This window comes from Sciurus vulgaris (genome assembly GCF_902686455.1).
Source record: "Sciurus vulgaris genome assembly, chromosome: 6".
NCBI classification, from domain to species: Eukaryota; Metazoa; Chordata; class Mammalia; order Rodentia; family Sciuridae; genus Sciurus; species Sciurus vulgaris.
This window is the reverse complement of record NC_136466.1, coordinates 7,855,383-7,874,648: the sequence shown is the minus strand read 5'-3', so window position 1 is coordinate 7,874,648 and position 19,266 is coordinate 7,855,383. Positions and strand designations below refer to the sequence as shown.

Sequence of the window (19,266 nt, the reverse complement as noted above, 5' to 3'; positions counted from 1 at the left end):
CTCTCCTTCCTGAATGAGTATTCCAGCCAGCACTCATCTGCACCTGGAGATCCCTTCGGAGATCCTAAATGGAGCGCTGAACTGTTGTCATGGTTACCATGGGACAGTTTCTGAGGCCAGAATATTTTTTCCAAGGAGGGCAGGCCTGGGCTGCGTATCCTGAGTTTCTTGCGTGGGCGATGAACCTAAGAGAATTGAATCCCTCTTCCTTCTCTCCTGCCCCCAGTACCAAACCAGAAAACTGACTAAGGTCTCCAGTGATCATCTAGCTGCAGCCCTGCCCAAACCTACTGCCTGCACGGATTTAGTCCTAGAAGATCAGGCTGACCTGGAAGCACCTGACCGGTTCTGGGTGTGGGGCCCTCCTACAGACTAAGACAGGCTCCTGCATTCTGTAGTGCATGTTACTGCTTCTACATAGAAATGCTTGTGAAGTAATTCTCTGCACTTATTATGCTGATAAGGAATCGACTTTTTGAACGCCTCCTATCAGCCTAGCACTTCTGTGTATCTCATATCATTTACAAACCTAGAGAGAGTGGAGGTGGTGGTGGGCATATTGTTCGCATATTATTTATGAAGAAAGAAGGGTTTTAGAAGTGATACTCAGGGCTGCATAATGAGGAAGCAGCAAACCTGATATTCAAATTCATGGCTGCTTGGTTCTAAGATAGTCCCTTTTCCTCTTAAGTCATGGCTGCCATTTTAGCCACCGTAAAGAAAGAACTGGTACCTTCAAGAAACCCTCCACCATCTACTGGGCTCCGTCCATCCATTCAATACACGCCTGGAGTCTCTCTGTGCCTGATCCACTACTGGCTGCTGGGGACATAAAGACAAATCAGACATAGCCTCTATCTTCAAGAAACTAACCCACTGACAACCAGCAGTAATTTAATTAAAAAAAAATCTACGAGATGCTAGAAGGAGGATAGGAGGGGAAATCATTCTGGAGGAAATAACACCTGGCTGAACTAACTAGGTCTGGAGGCATGTCCAGTGGTAGGAAATAACAAAACAGAGTAAGACCAAATCTCTGTGCTCCAGGAACTCACAGAATTGCAAAAACAAGACTCATACTTATGGTACAATGACAGAGAATCCCTGATTAAGGGTCCACATAGGTGAGCCACATATATGTGAGAACTGAGAGACTGAGGCACAGAAATTGGGGCCATGGCAGGAATAATACAGAAACGAAACTGAAGCCACTTTTTCTTATAGAATTCTCTTTAAACCTGTCCTTTCCTCACTAATTTTTCTATAGTCATTTCTGACTCTACACTGATTCCCCCCCCCCCCCTTTTTTTCTTTCCAGTTTTTCATTTCCTGCTAAAGGAAAACAGTTCTTCAACATCTTTAAAGCTTGTGCTGAGAGCAAGAACTACCCCAGGCCCTGATGGTGGTCATAATCCTGGGAATGTACAAGATGAAAATGATACTGAGGACTGAGCAGCAAACAACCTATGTGATGGAAATTTGAGATGTGAACCCCAAGTCAAATGGCATAAGGAATGAAACTAATTCAGGTTTGAAAACAGAAGCTGTCACTTAGGAAAGGCTCCATTGTCGCAGGTTTGTCCATTCATGTTTTCAGGATTCATTCACTGATACCTCCTGTCTATAATGCCTACTCCTTAAAGATCCCACGGTCCAGCACAGGGCTGGGAGACATAGGCAACTCTTACTATATAATGCGATAAGCAAGCACGAGTTGTACATAGGGCCGTGGACACCTGGGAGAGCGAATTTAGAAAGTAGAGTGGGTGGCTTTTGAACTGACTCCTAAAACCAGGAGTTCGGCAAGCAGAGATGAGAGTAAAGGACACCTACAAGGGCACTTAGGAGTATGTTCAGAGGGCAATGAGGCGTTAAAAATATGCTTGCATAAGGTGAAAAGGCTTGAATACAATACTAGTCTGGCCTTTGTCCTCGATTTAAGGGACAGATGTAGAAGCGATATGAACAGAGGGCCATGATTAAATTTCTATTTAGGAAATGTCCCTCCGCACTGCGTTAGGCTAGACCAGCACCGGCGAAATGAGGGCTCAGCCACGCACGCCTACAGCAGCTACGGCTCTAAGACAGCATGGGAGAGTTGGAGGTGCGGGAGCCGGGATGAGGGTGAGGGGAGAGTCCGTCACAAGGTCCACACTCCCGGCAAGGACCTACGCAGAGCGGGGCACCGCACAGCGCCTGGGAAGACCCGCTTCCCTGTCCTGATCCCTCTGGGGCGGAGCTCGGGCCGAAGCACGTGACGCCTGGGGCACCACCTTTATTAAGGGCAGTCCTCTCGTTGATCGGCCTTTCGCAGGTCTCCACTTCGAGCTTCAACACTTTGACTTTATGCCACATAGTGCGAGAAGCCCATCTCTTCCGCGTGTCCCTGTACGATCCTCCTTCGGAGCCCGGTTCGGGAAGATAAACATCGAAGGGGCCCTTTGCCCACACAAAAGATGGCGGCGTACTGCGCCGACTCCGGGTGGAGGGACGGGTTCCAGGCGCCCGGCCTCCCTGGGCCAGGCGCAGACGGAAGGGGCGTCTCCGCAGGCAACTTCTGGACCTTCCTGGGCGGGGCCCCGCGCCCAGGAGGCGGGGCTGGGTCTGCATTCTAGCAGCGCATTGGTCTTCCGGCGGGTGGGCGGGGATTCGGCGGCGCCCCACCTCTCCCTCCTCGAACCGGAAGTGTCTCTCGGTCTTTCCAGCTGGTTGTCATTTCACTCGGCTCGGTCCTGAGGAGAAGGACTCAGCCGCGGCTGCTGGACCCGGGCACCGGGACGCGGCGGCGGCGGCGGCGGCGACAGCAGGGAGGAAGAGGAGGAAGAAGGAAAGAAAAAGAAGAGCCAGGCGGAGTCCGCAACGACGACAGCTGGGACTGCGGGACCGGGGTAAAGCGGCGGCGGCGACAGGGACGGCCCAGCAACCGTGAGGAGAAACAAAAGCCTTCTAAATTATAGTTTAAAACCCGGGGGAGCCGAGCGAGCCGAGGGGAGGCCCTTCTCCGCAGCCCAAGCGCGCTGGTGGGGTTTTCCTTCCTCCCCGCCCCCCCACCCCTGCGGAGAATCGAACTGAGAACTGAACAAACCGCCCCTGGGTCCCATGAGGGAGAAAAACCCCGGAGCCGCAGAGAGGGGAAGAGGCAGGAACCGCAGGACCTTCCCGGCCGCCCCCGTGGTCCGCGCTCCCCCGGGCCGCCCGCTCGCCCTGTCCCGCTGATCCCCGATCGCCTCCCGAGAGGGGCAGACGCGTGTTCGCAGCCCCTTTCATGGGGGAGAGGAGGCCGGGGGCAGCCCGAGAACAGCGACCGCAGCAAGATCTGCACCCGGAGCCTCGGGAACAGCCCCGGAGGCCAGAACTGCGCCCAGCGAAGGAGCAGAGACAGGACCAGGAGCAGCAGAAACCTCCCTGCAGTCGTCTTTCCATTAGTCAATGCTGATTTCCCCTCCCGCAACCGAGAGCTCACCTCCCGCCCCAGATAACCTAATATAATCTATATATATATAAATATATAATATATAATGTTCTTAAATTATTCCTGATTTTTTTAACCAAGCTGCCAAGAAGAGAAGAACGTATTCTCCCCTTAGCCCTATTCTAATTTTTATGTGAGTGAATCTAAACTGCTGAGGAAGACCATATGTGATTGTTAAATTATATATATATATATATACACATATATATATTTTTACTCCGCGCAATGCTTATTCTTCTACATCCATAGATGCTTGAGAAGCTGTGTTTTTGTCATTCATGTGTATTTTCCTTTGGAAAAAGAAAGCGCCTATTTTACTAACCAAAGACTTGATTTTTACCCTCTTCGTTTTTATTCCCTCCTAGAAATCAGCCCAATTGGATTCATGTCAATATTTTAAGGAGATTTTTTTTTTTTTTTTAGTTGCTTTTTTCTTCTTTCGGAGAGAGACCAGAATTCCAAACCAGAGCTACTTAGGGTGATAAGCTGCCATCTTTGAGCTAGCTATAAATAAGATATTTCAAGCAAGCAAACAAGCAACTTAAATTGGGGTAGAGGGAAAAAAGGCGAGTGACATCAGGTTGTCGTTTTTTATTGTGAGATTCTGATCCTAAAAATAATAAATGGGGGATTACGGGTTTGGAGTGCTAGTGCAAAGCAATACTGGGAATAAATCTGCTTTTCCAGTCCGATTCCATCCACATCTGCAACCTCCACACCATCACCAAAATGCCACCCCCAGCCCTGCTGCTTTTATAAATAATAACACAGCTGCCAATGGCAGCAGTGCTGGGTCAGCTTGGCTCTTTCCTGCTCCAGCTACCCATAACATTCAGGATGAGATCTTGGGGTCAGAAAAAGCCAAAAGTCAGCAACAGGAACAGCAAGACCCTTTAGAGAAGCAGCAGCTCTCCCCGAGTCCAGGTCAGGAAGCTGGAATACTGCCTGAAACCGAAAAGGCAAAATCTGAAGAAAACCAAGGGGACAGTTCATCAGAAAACAGCAATGGGAAGGAGAAAATACGAATCGAATCACCAGTTTTGACAGGGTTTGATTATCAAGAAGCCACAGGGCTAGGTACTTCGACCCAACCCTTGACATCGAGTGCATCCTCTCTTACTGGTTTCAGTAACTGGTCAGCAGCCATAGCGCCTTCTTCATCTACAATAATCAACGAGGATGCAAGTTTCTTTCACCAGGGAGGGGTCCCTGCTGCTTCGGCTAATAACGGTGCTCTGTTGTTTCAGAATTTCCCCCATCATGTCAGCCCTGGCTTTGGCGGCAGCTTCTCCCCTCAGCTCGGGCCTCTCTCGCAGCACCACCCACACCACCCTCACTTCCAGCATCACCACAGCCAGCATCAGCAGCAGAGGAGGTCTCCCGCCAGCCCCCACCCGCCTCCCTTCGCACACAGGAGTGCTGCTTTTAACCAGCTGCCTCATTTGGCGAATAATCTTAACAAACCCCCCTCTCCATGGAGCAGCTACCAGAGTCCCTCTCCAACCCCGTCATCTTCCTGGAGCCCAGGAGGTGGCGGATATGGAGGCTGGGGAGGTTCCCAAGGCCGAGATCACCGCAGAGGGCTGAACGGTGGAATAACACCGCTGAACTCTATCTCACCTTTGAAGAAAAATTTTGCAAGCAATCACATTCAGCTCCAGAAGTATGCTCGTCCCACCTCCGCCTTTGCTCCAAAATCCTGGATGGAAGATAGCTTGAACAGGGCTGACAATATTTTTCCTTTTCCGGTAAGATTCTGTGCCATTAATAGATTAAGATGAGTAAGGAAATAGCATGGTGTAATATCTGTGGAGCTGAAGAGTTCGAATTGTCCATTATCACCTCAGAGTTCTTTTTAAAATATGAATCAGTTTCCAGACTTTATCAGAAGAGTGTAATTTGGAACAAAGTGTTCAGCTGATTCTTTGGCAATTTTCTAATTATAGCCTAAATTTTTCCGTAGCTAGTGATGTCACGATTATTAACTATACTACCTTTCTTGTCCAACAGGAGAAATGAGGGTCAGTTTTCCCTGCTTATTTAGGTGAGAACAAACAATACATAGATGTAAATATATTTCATTGTGGAAGCCAATAAATATTTTTCTGTCCATATGAAGTAACAATGTAACTTTTAAAAAATTATTTCTTTTGACAGTTAAGGTAGTGATTCACCGAAAACTGACTATTGAATTGCAGTTTTCTCAGTAGGTTGTATTTTAAACCTGGGACCTTGCAGTCCGAACAGTCTGAATTGAGCTTTCAGACCTCTGCAAATTCTGACTGGCCTTGTGTCAGTAAGGGCGACTAGTGAGAGAGATGACCTAAAGTGTAATCTGATCACCAGTTTTTATTTTTGTGGGCTGGGGGTTGAACCTGGGTCCTCCTCTCAGAGCATTTCTTTTGAATACCATGAAACTGGTCATCTCACGGTGACTGTTTTTTGTGATGCCTTTCACCCATTTGTTTACTTTCCAGTGTTAACACTAGGGGTGTAGATAATTAAACCATTCCTAAAAATAGATGCAGGCAAAGATCACTTGTCTTTCTTGCTACCAGTATATCCTCTGTCTGGCAAGAGTCACATTGTTGAACGTTTTGAACTCATGAGCAGCCAATTTAGTTGATATAAACAAGATAAGGGAATTTCATTATTATTTGAATATCACGTGCCTCATTAAATTTCTATACTTTGGGAGTGTGATCACTTATTTATGTTTAGAAAATTTATAGGTGGTAAGATAACATTGAATCAGTCATCACAACAAGCCCACAAGGTAAGTTCTATTATTATCCCCATTTTACAGATAAGGAAATTATAGCTGCTATTGATATGAATTCTAGGTTAAAAACCAAGGATTAAAAATACGTGAACATGCATGTGTACACAGACACACATGCTGTCACTGGAGAGTTAGAGTTCTTTCTGTAAGGGCCAAAATAGTACAAAATAGTTGTAGTGTTCCCAAATTCCATGTTAACACAAGCTGAAGTATCTGTTTTTATTAGTAACTATTTAGTGGGATGGGAGGTTTGCCAGAGAATTCGTTGTCATTCCGTGGAATTAATTATCTGTTCTACCCTAATGATTCAGGTGCAATATATCTTAAAATATTTGATTAAATTTAGTTTTAGATTGTTAAAAAATGCTGGTGTTGCCTGTTGAGCAATTCTTAACATTTTCTTTTAGACAGTATTTTTACTCAAACTGAAGTACAATTATGTTTTAGTGGTCAGATAAATCACCGTGTAAGACATTGGCAATTCCATGAAGTCTAGTTATAAAAACTTGCTTTTCATATTTCATATTCCTTTGAACAAAAATTTAAAGGAAATTTAACGCAAAGATAACTTCTATGAAGTATTTTTGTATTGCTAATTTTAAAAATCCAGGTTGGCATTCTGTATCTTTTAACTGAATTAAAATCTGGCTCAGAATTAAACATACTTTTCAATCTTATTTTGCTATTATACAATGGCAGAATGAATTTATGCAAACTTATGATCTGTCATCTCACATTCTCAGCTTCTTATGATAAAGGTTTGCTTTGGGAAAAATGAAAAGTTCAGAAAAGAATAAAATATGCACATACGCACGTTAATATTTTCCCCTATGGGGCTAATGGAATGTGTTTAATGTGAAATCTTTTTGATCAGTTTCTTTGGAGGTTAAGCTGATTTATGAAATAACAGATAGAAACTAACTCTTCCCTTATCTGTTTTGTTGAGAATGGAAAAAGGTCAGTGTACCTGGCTCAATTATGGCAGGATGGGATTGGAAAGTAAATTGCTGATTTCTGCTCTCCTTCCCCACCAGCTTTAGGAGTGTGTGGGGGTGGGGTGGGGGGAGGAGAGAGAACAAGCACTGGGGTGATTTGAAAGTCACAAGAGGAATGAGTGATTGAAAAAATCTCTATGACAAACAACTCCTGGTTTGAAATTTGAAAAAATTCATAAGAAGTAAATAAACTCAGGACTGTGGTGCTTGCTTACATGAATGCAGTTCTTCTTGTTTGTGTGTGTGTGTGTGTGTGTGTGTTTTAAACAATAATTCTTTTGAACTACTTTTTGGCAAAACGTACCCCTCTGAGTTCATATAAATTACTTGGTTAAATTTGATATGAAAAAACTGGAAGGGATATTTCTTTGACTGGTACCCAGGAGTCCTAGGTTGAAGTCTTGGCTTTCTCAGACCAGCATTGTGAGGCCTCAGTTTCTTCACCAAGCGTGAAGGGTGACCCAGGTGGTCCCTGAAGTTCCTTATGATTCTAAAGCAGCCTACTGTGAAACCTAAACTGCTTGACCGTAATTCATACTTTTTTCTAAACATTTCTGTCTTATTTAAATTTGTAACTTAGCACTAATAATTTTAGGAAAAGTTTACAGATATTAGTCATTAAATTTCAATTGCTGCTGAAAGAATTCTTAGATGTTATGGAGAGATCTTGACATATACTATAGAAATTATAGGCTAGAACTTAACAGGGTTACATTATAATATTAATATTCAACCAAAGATTAGCATGGAATTGTTATATTAAGTGGAAATAATGTCCCTGAAATGTAATTGTTACTGGGCAATGTTTATTTTAATTTGAAATGGACTAGAATTATTTCTAGCTTTGTTTACTGCAGGCTTGAGTACATAAAGGGAATTAAAATTAATGATGACATTTTAAATTAGTTTTTTGTACAATCTCAACATTTCCTTTTATCCATGTTTATAAATCATGAGAAGATTCCAAATATATGAATAACACTCCCTCCCAATAACTGATATGGAAAGGCATTGTATTTTGGAATTTTTTTTTTTTTTTTTTTGTATTAGACGTGTTTATAGGTTATTTTTGCTTAGTCTGAAACTTCATTGTGTGAATTCAGATGGCATGCTTCAAATCCTGTTTTCAGGCACATTAAAGTAGTATGCATCTAACAATAGCTAAGATGCCTGCTGGGTTCTAAGTGTTTTACACAAATTAACACATTTTATTCATTCACCAGTCCTGAGGTTGCAATTATTATTATTCATGTACAAGATGGGACTCTTAACAATTGTGCTATAGTGTCTCCTCAAGTCATAACATAGGGCAAGGTTGGGGTGAGGAGAAGGCCTACAAGAAGTGTGGGAGATGGAAGAAAAAACTACATTGCCAAGTGGTGAACACGGCTGATTGTAAGGCTGCCAAGTTCTGGGTCCTCCAGGGGCCTGAGGTGGAGGACCACTTGAGCTCAGGAGTTGAGATCAGACTGTGCAAAATAGGCAGACTCTGTCCCTTAAAACAAACAAACAAACATAAAAGCTGATTGTAGGGTTCTCAGTGAAAAATCATAGAATCTATTTGTTTGTCAACTTTAAATGTTAAACTCAGATGATGTTCAAGTCAGTACTTTTGTTTTTAATTTTGAGTGGTTGCTGTATAACATGCAGTGGGCTAGGTGCTTTCACATGTGTTATTTTACTTCCTGTGTAGGATTTCTCAACACTATGACTTTTGGTTTTATTGTCCTGATTTTAGAATTAAAAAAAACAAAAACAAGGCCCATAATTTTTGTGAGTACAGGAATGATCTGATCCTTATAGTAAGGGGGGAAAAATCCAACCTGTCTTGCCAAACTCATTCTGGAATTCTGATGTCCAAATCAAATAATGTATTGGGACAACTGCCAATAATTATATTTGAATATAGCACTTCTTTAGTGGCATGCTTAGCTCTTCTGTCTTTGCAGGAAAGGAGAGGAGAGCTGCCTAGTTTGTATGCTGACACAGTTACCTACTGCTTCATTGTGCTCTCGCTTCTATTAGCTAAGAACTGGGAGTCACACGCCTCTCTGTTAAAAAGATTATCCTAAAACTGAATCGGTAGGAAATACTTTAGGACTTTGAACCAGCCCCATATGTAGGGGCTGTAGACCCAAGTGCCACAGATTTGTTAAGTTGTCTCAACTAGGCAAATAGTTCTTGTCACTTTAATTTTCAGCTCCTTTGGTGCTGTCAGTTTATTGATCCTTAAATCATGTACCACAACTTCTGTTTGCAAAGTTGCAGCAGTGTTTCAGTTCTGAAACTCATGGTGAATTATTAGAATCATGCAATCTCATTCCATTTTCTTTTTCTTAATATAATCCCAAAAGGAATTTTTGCAAAGGAAACTTTTTCTTTGACTTAGAAACATTTTCTTTAACTCTCAAATATGGATTGGAGGGTTCTAACTTTAGTAGAATTGAGATACTGGATATTGGAAATACTTTGGGAAAAGCCTACCACATACAATTTCCTCCCTTTTTGTAAATTTAATTGCTTTTCTGATGGGGCGGGAATAATTTTAGGGTAGCCTTTTTTTTTTTTTTTTTTTTTTAACTGTATTTTGTCTTTGGAGAAGCCATAAAATATGGCCAACGCATTGCTCCAACACCTTTCAGGAAAAACCTGTTTATTGCCAGCCTGGTAAATGTGGTTGTTGCTAGTTGCAATTAGAAAGATGGTACTTAGTCATGAGGTTAAGATTTGGGAGTAATCCATATTGGTGTTCATGAAAAGAAATGGGAAAGGTGCCTTTAACTTAACCTATACATAGATTTGAGTTTTACTGTCTAAATGAATTTTCCATGTGATTTTTCTCTCCAGATAGAAGGAAAATAATCTTGAAGATCCAGTACCACATCATTTTCAGTAATGTATTATACTTGGGTTTTTGGTCTCATCACAGATAAGATAATGTGAATAACGTGTTTTTCTTTAAGTCAGAGAGCTTAGAGTGTGAGATTCATTTTAATTTTGTGGCAAATACTTTATTTTGTGTTTAATTGTTTAAAGGTGCCTCTCAGAAAGTAAAAAATATATTTTTGCCATGATAAATTTTCAACTATATATATATATATATTTAAAACCAAATTTAGTGTAGATTCTCTTCAGTTTTTTTCTCATTACATTTTTGAAACAGAATGAGTTACATTTTCAAGTTCTCAGACAATATTTAAGTGTATAAAATGATGAAATGTAGATCTTATTTTACTAAATCAGTTTCTGCATGTGAACATGAATAATTATTGAGAAAAGCTGTTTTGTGAGGCCAAAAATGTAGCATGGGCTATGGATCCACAATTTTGACCCTGAACTCTAATTTGCAGCATGGCCTTGAGTAAATCCCTTCAATTTGAAAGACAGCCCTCATCAAGGTCATAGTACCTAATAGTGAAGGGTTATTGTGAGGGAACTTAAGTATGTGGCCATATTAGGCAGCATAAAATTTTTTTAAATTTAAAATATGGCTTCCAAATATTTTTTTTAATTCATTTTTATTGTAAACAAATGGGATACATCTTGTTTCTCTGTACATGAAGTAGAGGCATATCATTTGTATAATCATACATTTACCTAGGGTAATAGTTTTTGATTCATTCTGTTATTTTTTTCCCTTCCCCCCACCCTTCCCACCCCTCTTATCCTTCTATACAGTCCCTCCTTCCTCCATTCTTGCCCCCCTCCCACCCCCTATTATTTGTCATCATCTGCTTATCAGTGAGATCATTCGTCCTTTGGTTTTTTGAGATTGGTTTATCTCACTTAGCATGATATTCTCCAGTTTCATCCATTTGCCTGCAAATATGGCTCCCAAATATTGAATAAAATTATAAGGTAATTTTAAGTATGGTTTGGGTTCCTTTAAAAAATTTTGAACAATTCTTACTGCATATGTTTAATTTCTTCAAAGTACTCCTTTGGAATCAATTATAGATGCAACCCAGGACAGGTAAATTGTTTAGCAGACTTATCAGTTTTCTTGAAGAGAAGTTTTATAATTATACATATACATACATATATATATATATACTTATTAGCAATGGCAGCCTGTATTTTTCAGTATTTTGAAAGTTTGCCTATAACTGTTTTATTAGGAACTTTAGAACATGTATTGCTTTTATATAAAAGAAGATTAGTATTTTAAAGGAAGATTAATATTTTAATGGAAAAATTGTGACTTTTTGGTAAGAAGTAGGAAATAGTACCATAGATTTGAATTGGGTATGGTTTTATTTTTATCCTGGAATTAGGGTTTTTTTTTTAACATCTTAACTAGTTTCTGGCATACATTTATTGAACACCAGCTATATTATGGACTGGCATAGGACTCACAAAAATGATTTTATGTTGTGTTCTGACCTGTGCTGATCTTCAGTGATACTGAACGTGAATTTTTCCTCTCACACATGATGATCAGCTAGCCTAATGTTATTTTAATCTATGATTAAACTTTAAGGCAAACAGACTCAACTTTAGGTATAATATAAACAATATAAATTTACATTAATAAAATGTATAGAAACTTCCAAAAATATTTGGGCATTTGCACATGTACACTTGTGTAAGCCACCGTGTATACTTAGGCACACCCTGTGCTGATTTATGTTCTGTGATAAAATGGTACTATGAAAGGCAAACTTTAGCCTGTGAATAACAGAATTCAAGTTCCATTTACAAGTCAAGGAACAGCTCAATCAGCTGTGTATAGTCCTGTCTCATGCTTTTAGGCTTGATTATTGAAGTTTAGAGCCCTAAGCTGAGCGTGCCATTTCCGTATTATAGGATATTTAGGTTGGACAGTTTTTATTTGCCAAATATTTATCAAATATATCCCAGTCATTTTTATAGGCCAAAATTGTTATAGTTAATCCCTAGGTATTATACATTTTAAAACCTTATTTATATTTAAAACATCATGTAACCTTTTTAATTATAGTTCTTCCAGGTATTCTTGAGAATCAATAGGTGCATGGTGCCAGTCAATGATATAGCTCTTGTCGTTTTATTGTCTGTGAGACCTAAAAAGGACAAACACCTCAATATAAGAGCATTACTACTCAGAAAAATATCCTAATTATAGTTATGAATGTTGGATCTGATTCTGAATGTGGCTCTGCCACTTCCTAGCTATGTGACCCAGGGCAAGCTACTCCACCTTCCCGATTCTAAACTTTCTCATATATTTTGTCTGTTTTTTTGTTCGTTTGTTTGTTTTTAAGATTAAAAAATATGTCTGATATTTGCCTTCCAGAAGATTCTGTTGAATGAAAACAAGTCATCCAATAGAAATATTAATTCAGTCTTAGGAGTAGCAGTTTTTTTAGTTTTAAAAATAAAACGACTGTTCTTAAATAATGGTGAATTGGGCTAGATAATGTTTGTTTTTTTGAACACTGTTGAAAATACAGCGACCACCGGTGATTCCTGCCTCCACCCCACCTTTTTTATTTTTAATTTTTTTAGTTGCAGATGGACACAATATCTTTTATTTATTTGTTTGTGGTGCTGAGGGTGGAACCCAGGCCTCACACGTGCCAGGCAAGTGCTCTACCACATGAGCCACAACCCCGGCCCCTCCACCCCCACTTTTTATACTTTCCTTCCATAGTGTCTTTTAAATATTTTATCATGGAAAAATTTAAACATGTTCAATAGTAGGCAAAATAGAGCTGCAAACTCTCACTGCCTGCCGCCTGGCTTGCGGGCTGCCAGCTCCTGGACGGCCTTTCATCTCAGCCTGGACACCTCCCGTTTTCTCATTATCCTGAAGCTCTTCCCAGATGTGGTATCATTTCATCTGGAAATGGTTCAGGTATCTCTAAGAGATAAGGACTCTAAAAAACCAAACCAAACAAAAGATATCTTTTAAGTTTTTCTTTTTGAAAGAGTGAGAAACTGAGGCAAGGCCCGCATTTCTGAAACTGCCCAGCCTGGTCTTAATCGCCGCAGACAACACTAAGGGCCCCATCTCCTCAGCCACCAAGACAAATAAATAAAAAGAACGAAAAGGTCCAGCCAAAGTACCAAACGTCAGCTAGCCACCAGGAGTTTGGAGTCCTCTTTTCATCTTAGCCCTCCTCTGGGTTTGGGCGTCTGTGGACCAGTGGGCAGGAGCTCTGGAAGAAGTGGAAGGAAGAGGAAGGAGAGAGGGAACAGGACCGGACGGAGTATTTTGGGTTTTTTGTTTTTTAAGAGGAATGTAGAAGTGTCAGGCGTGGAGGCACATGCCTGTAGCCTCAGCTGCTCTGGAGCCTGAGGGGGGATTGAAAGGTCAAGGCCAGCCTTGGCAACTTAGTGAGACCTGCCCCAAGATAAAAAATTAAAAGGCCTTGGCGTGTAGCTCAGGGGTAGAGTGCCTCTGGGTTCCATTCCCAGTAACTGGCACATGCGCATGTGCCCTCAAAAGGAATGTGGAGCTTTGGGGTCTTTTGCAGGCCTTTGGCTCCACCAAACCTTTTCACTTCGTTCTCTTTGAATGCACAAATGCTGAACGCTTTCGATGGCCTGGCAATGCTTACCCAGGCTGAGGGCATCGTTCCATGAAGAGTACAGTGTGGTGACCTGTTTTGTGTTTGAGGATGGACGAGTGCCTTCTGCCCGGGAAACTGGGGGCCTAAGGATGTGGGCGTGAGACTTGTGAGGACCCAAAGGGCAGAGCCCTGGCAGACGCTGCCTGGGGCTCACAGAAGAGAGGTGGGCGGTTCCAGGATACCGTGTGGGTTTAGGAGTAAAGATCGTGCATTCGTGGGGCACACTCCCCTGCTGACTAGGCACTTACCAGGCCTAGCAGACAGGAAGAAGAGGAGCCCTGACAGCCAGTCAGGGTCTTCATGGTCTTTATCCCTCAGGGCTGGTTTTAGTACTATTTCCTTAAACCAGTGGACGTTTGTCTTGAATGGCTTACTAGGTAAGAGAAACCTTCTGTGATATTTGTAGATTCAGAGATTTGGGTGTGTGATTATCTCTCTGAAAACAGGCTATGGGAAATAACAACACTGTTCTGAATTGTTCTGCTCTAGTCAGTACCTAATTTAACCTGTGAGTTTCCCTGTTGCACAGAGAGAAGGGGTGGAGGGAATGTTTACTCTATTGACTGCCGGGCCTTGGCACCTGCTGGCACGTGTCTTTTCTCATTTACTCCTCAGCACTGTTTTATATGGGAATCATTATTATCTTCATTTTATTTTTTATTTTATTTTTTTGCGGTACTGGGGATCGAACTCAGGGCCTGTGCTTTCAAGGTAAGCACTCTACCAGCTGAGCTATCCCCACAGCCCTATTATCTTCATTTTGAGGAAGAAATCAAGGCTCAATGCTGCTGCTGTGTCAGCATTACTTGCCTGGTGAGTGAGACTTGAACGCAGATCTTATGATAGATTTCAGTGATTTCTTTCTGCCAGGCAAGGTAAGAATGAGCAGGACAGGGCTAATGATCCAATAACCGACTAGCGGAGCCTAGAATGCCTGTTTGATTTTTTTTATACAAATAAGTGGTGATAATAAGTGTTTACCACATTCAGGATTTCTGATGCTTTCAAAATGACTATAGTTAAGTTCAGTGAAGGAGGCATTAAAAAGTGTTCTCAAAGGCTTTCCAGAGGGATCTTCTGATTCATTGGTTCAGGTGGGAACCAGATGCAGCTCTTGATCCAGTCAGAGTAAACCACAGAAGACATTTCATCCTTTTGTATATAGGTTGTAATTCTGTTAGGGAACCTTTGGTTACCTGAGATCTCTGCCTCTGTGGAAGAGGTCATGATGAGAAAATACTGACTGAAAAGGGAACTTGCTAAGAAATATGAGATGCTACTGAACATAGTTCCTCCTACTTCAGATACTTACCTCTTTGACTTCAACCTTTGACCCTTGTCTGCATTCAGACCATGTAAATAGAATGAAGGATTTCATGCCTTACAGATGTCAATGGTGAAAATTCTAGTTCATGACAAGATTCATTTAAATGAACTACTTCTTTGAACTTCTGCTCTGAAGCCAGACTCTGCCACTCAGTGTGTGACTGCAAGGGCAATTAGTTAAGCTCTCATAGCTTCATTTGCCTAAGATGAGGCTAACAACAGTAGTGACTTCACTTGATGGTGAGAAGGTAGTGAAGTGAATGATGGATAATTCACACAAGATGCACAAGAGAGAGGCAGGAGGAATGTGTTAGCCACTTCCTCTATTGGTGGTGGTGAACTTACAGCATGCGCCACACATGCTCTATAACTGGGTGTGAAAGTGAGGGAGCTCATGATCCCCATTACAGTCCAGTGGGAGATAGTCCTGAGTTTCTTGACATCCTGTGGAATGTCTGAGTGCAGAGGGGGTGGGCACAGGGATGCGAGGTTCATTTGGAAGTGGGATCCTACAAGTTGAATGTACCATCGACTCTTGATGATCTGTGGACTTAAATATCATTTGATCCAAAAAGAATATTTACATTTTGAAAAAATCTTGGATTAAACTCTCATGACCTCTGATTAATTATGGGCCCCTCTGGCATCTCAAACTTCCTATTTATTTTGGCAGCTGACACACTGGCATACACTTTCTTTTTAAACCAAAATATTTTTCTTTCCCTTCTTCACCAGGGAATGTATAAGCCAGAAAGAGAAGCGTCCATACAGATACAGATTCATAGCAATCTGAAAAGCAATCACAGGAACAGATATTTTTACGGAAAGAGAATGAGTAAAGAGGATAGCTGATTTGGCTTTGGTTTTTAATAATTTGATTACATTCAACTAATTACATTTTGTTTTAGATCCGGTCCAGTCATGCCAAGACATACAAATTCAAGTTTATATAAACAACTGAGTGGCTGTGGGGACAGTGGTGGGTAGCATAGGGTATATTTAGATGAGAAAATTTAGGCTGAGGACAGTTACTACCTGTGAGCACAAGACTTAGCTGTCAACATCCCAACATCCAGCCCAAGAAATGGAACTTGAAGGGTTACATACCTCTCATTCTCTAATGGTAGTAAGCCTACTTTTATGTAACAGTGAAACCTTTGAGAAAAATTTGCCTTGTGGGTTTCTAACCATGGCGTTTTGACAGATATAATGACTTCCCCTTGATAACATCCATGAGTGTTTAGCAAATGGTAGATACTAATGTCTACTTATTAAAATCCAAGATCATACTCTTCAGCCACAGTTTATCAAGGCAAGCCAAGGGGGACTGGGATATCCTAGGCAGTTTTCTGGTGATATGACTTGATTTAAAAAAAAAAAAAACCTCAATAAATCAGTAATGAGCCTATCGTTTGCATAGGACATTTGACCAACAGTTTGAGAGAGAGGAGACACATCATTATTAAGCCAGAAGGCAGAGATTCTGTTTTTGGGTGAAAATGGAACCATATGCCTAAGGTACCAGGTATATAGAAGCCAGAGATCATATTTTAGAGTGAAAATATAAGTGCTAGATTTGTATTTTGTTCTTAATGGTGAGCCACTTACCTTTCTGGGCTTTTCTCAAATAGCAACTCCCTTTTTGTTGAACTTGATTATAATCTTTTCCCAAGGTATGCATCTTAGAGCTTGGAAAAGAGAGCTTTGTTTTAGGTGTTGAAAGCAAAGCCCTTCTCTTCCTATGAAAACCTTAAAATGGTTCTTGTGGAATACTTAAGCTGGACTGTATACAGCTGTCACTCAGAGAATCAGCTACAAATCTAATGCAGCTAACCTGTTGGAATTGCATAACTCAGTGGTTCTCAAAGTGTGTTCCCTGGTTTCACTTGGAAACTTGTGAGAAATGTGGATTCTTGGACTCTACCCAGACCTACTGATGAGAAACTCTGGAGTTTGACTCAGTAATCCTGTTTTAACAAGACCTCCAGGTGATTCTGATGTTCTCTCAAGTATAAAAAACATTGGCTTAGCTCATCATCTCAATGTTGAAAGAAATTGCCATGGCTGGGCATGGTGGCGCACGCCTGGAATCCCAGCTACCTGGGAGGCTGAGCTGGGAGGTTCTCAGGTTTGAGGCCAGCCTGGGCAATTTAGTGAGACCTGGTCTCAAAAGGAAAGAAAATAAATTGCTGCAGATGATTATTTTGGCTTATGGCATAATTACAGTTCAGTTGTTTTTCTTGATAGTGATAGACCAACAGGTTCATGTGCTTCTGTGGCTACTTCTGGAATGTTATGAGAAGGCCTGTGCTCAGCTGTGTGCTGACGTAGGCCTTCCTATTTTGCAGCGGCAGGCAGCAGTTTTCAGGTGCATATTAAAGGTGGGGTCCTGCCCTTTGAAATGCTCACTTTGTTTTTTAAGAAGGTCATTTTTATTCACTTTGATTTTCATAGTGGTCTTGTATAGTTTTTCCTTTAGAAATAGTCCTGTGAAGTAGAGATGACAGAAACTTAACCAGCCAGTTACTGACATGCAGCTCAGCATATTAAATATAAGAATTAAGATTGCAAAACAAAATGAGGGCTAAGCATTGTAATAAAGTGTGCTGTGTTGAGCCTTGAAGATAATTGGTGCTCTTATATTTTTGTGCATGATTATTAAGCTCACATGTTCTAGGATCAGAAGGTCTGGGTTCAAGTTCTGCCTCCTTTGCTTACGTGGCATTGAGAAACTTGTTTAGTTACTGTAAACTTCATTTTCTTCATTTCTGAAATGGAGTAACAACTGAACATCCCCAGTTGTCTAGGAATCAGTAAAACTGTATGCAAGGCAGAATGTTAGCTGCTGCTATTATTAGTATTGCTTCCAACTCTCCTGTGGTATCTTAGAGATACATTTGTAAAGGTCTCTAATTTGTGTGCCACACCTGTCTGTCATCTCCCAGTGGGGAGAAGAAAGGTAAGGCTTCTCTTCTTATGGTTTTCAGAACTCTGATATCATCCTGTTTTGTTCATTCTTTCCTTGATTACGTAATTCTTGATTGCCTCCTGTTTGCCAGGCACTGGCCGGCATGTTCACGCCCTTTGAGGGAGGCCTCAAAGCAGAGGGCCTCTCTTATTCAAATGTGTGTCTGAAGTACCCAGGCCTCTGCCATGACATTTCCCTTACCTTGGGACTCATCAGCTGCTTTGGTGTGACCCCTGGGCGCTGCTGAACTCTGCAGTAACCTGTCTATGCAGTAAACTGTATTTCCTATCCCAGTGGTTATTATTAAAATGGGAATAATACAGTCTAACTTAGGAGTTTTGAGGATTAATTAAGACAGAATTCATAAGGTACTGAGAATAGGTACCTAACAGATGCTGAATAAAGGTAAGTTCTGCTAATTTACCTCTCCCCCCTTTCAGCTGCCAAGAGAAACTGGCAAAAGTGAGTTGAAACAAAGTTGTCGGTATCTTTTGTAAAATATTTTTTAATCTTTTTTTTTTTTTTTTTTTTTTTTTTTTGGTACTGAGGATTGAACTCGGGCTGCTTAAACACTGAGCCACATCCCCAGCCCTTTTTTATTTTTTATTTAGAGACAGGGTCTCACTGAGTTACTAAGTGCCTCGCTAAGTTGCTGAGGCTGACTTTGAACTCATGATCCTCCTGCCTCAGCCTCCCAAGCTGCTGGGATTATAGGTGTGCACCACCATGCCTGGCTAATTCTTTAATATTCTATCTGAAGTCAGGACACTTTACTCCCTTTTCTCCCAACAAGTTATTTCAGTAATTTTTTAGAAAGAAAATAGTTGTTTGTATTATGTATTGTGTGATGAAAGTGAATTGACTGTTAAGACTCCCAGGACTTCTGGGAGGGTACCTCATTGGTTAGAGCATGTGCTGAACACTTGCGAGTGCCTGGCTTAACTCCCCAGAACTGAGAAAAGACTCTAGAGTTTTATTTTCTTACTGATCTACCTCTGACCCTTGCCTTTTTGTGGACAATATGTGGTGAACTTTAATTCGTTGTTTTTATCCACATTTTTAGTTCCTGCCATAATTTTCATTACAATTTATAAATTGTACATTTTGGAAGAGCACATACACCTTAGAATATTGGAAACTAAAATACAAAAATGGGCAGGGTGTGGCTC

General features: G+C 41.2%; 1 protein-coding gene across 1 annotated transcript in view; it reads left to right on the top strand.

Moving 5' to 3' along the window:
• Positions 1–2,695: 2,695 nt before the first annotated feature.
• CPEB4 (cytoplasmic polyadenylation element binding protein 4) overlaps positions 2,696–19,266 on the top strand; it is a 67,180-nt gene continuing 50,609 nt past the window's right edge. The window contains 1 exon segment of the mRNA XM_079145940.1: positions 2,696–5,220. Coding sequence (XP_079002066.1) covers positions 4,096–5,220 — 1,125 coding nt within the window. The 5' untranslated portion in view covers positions 2,696–4,095.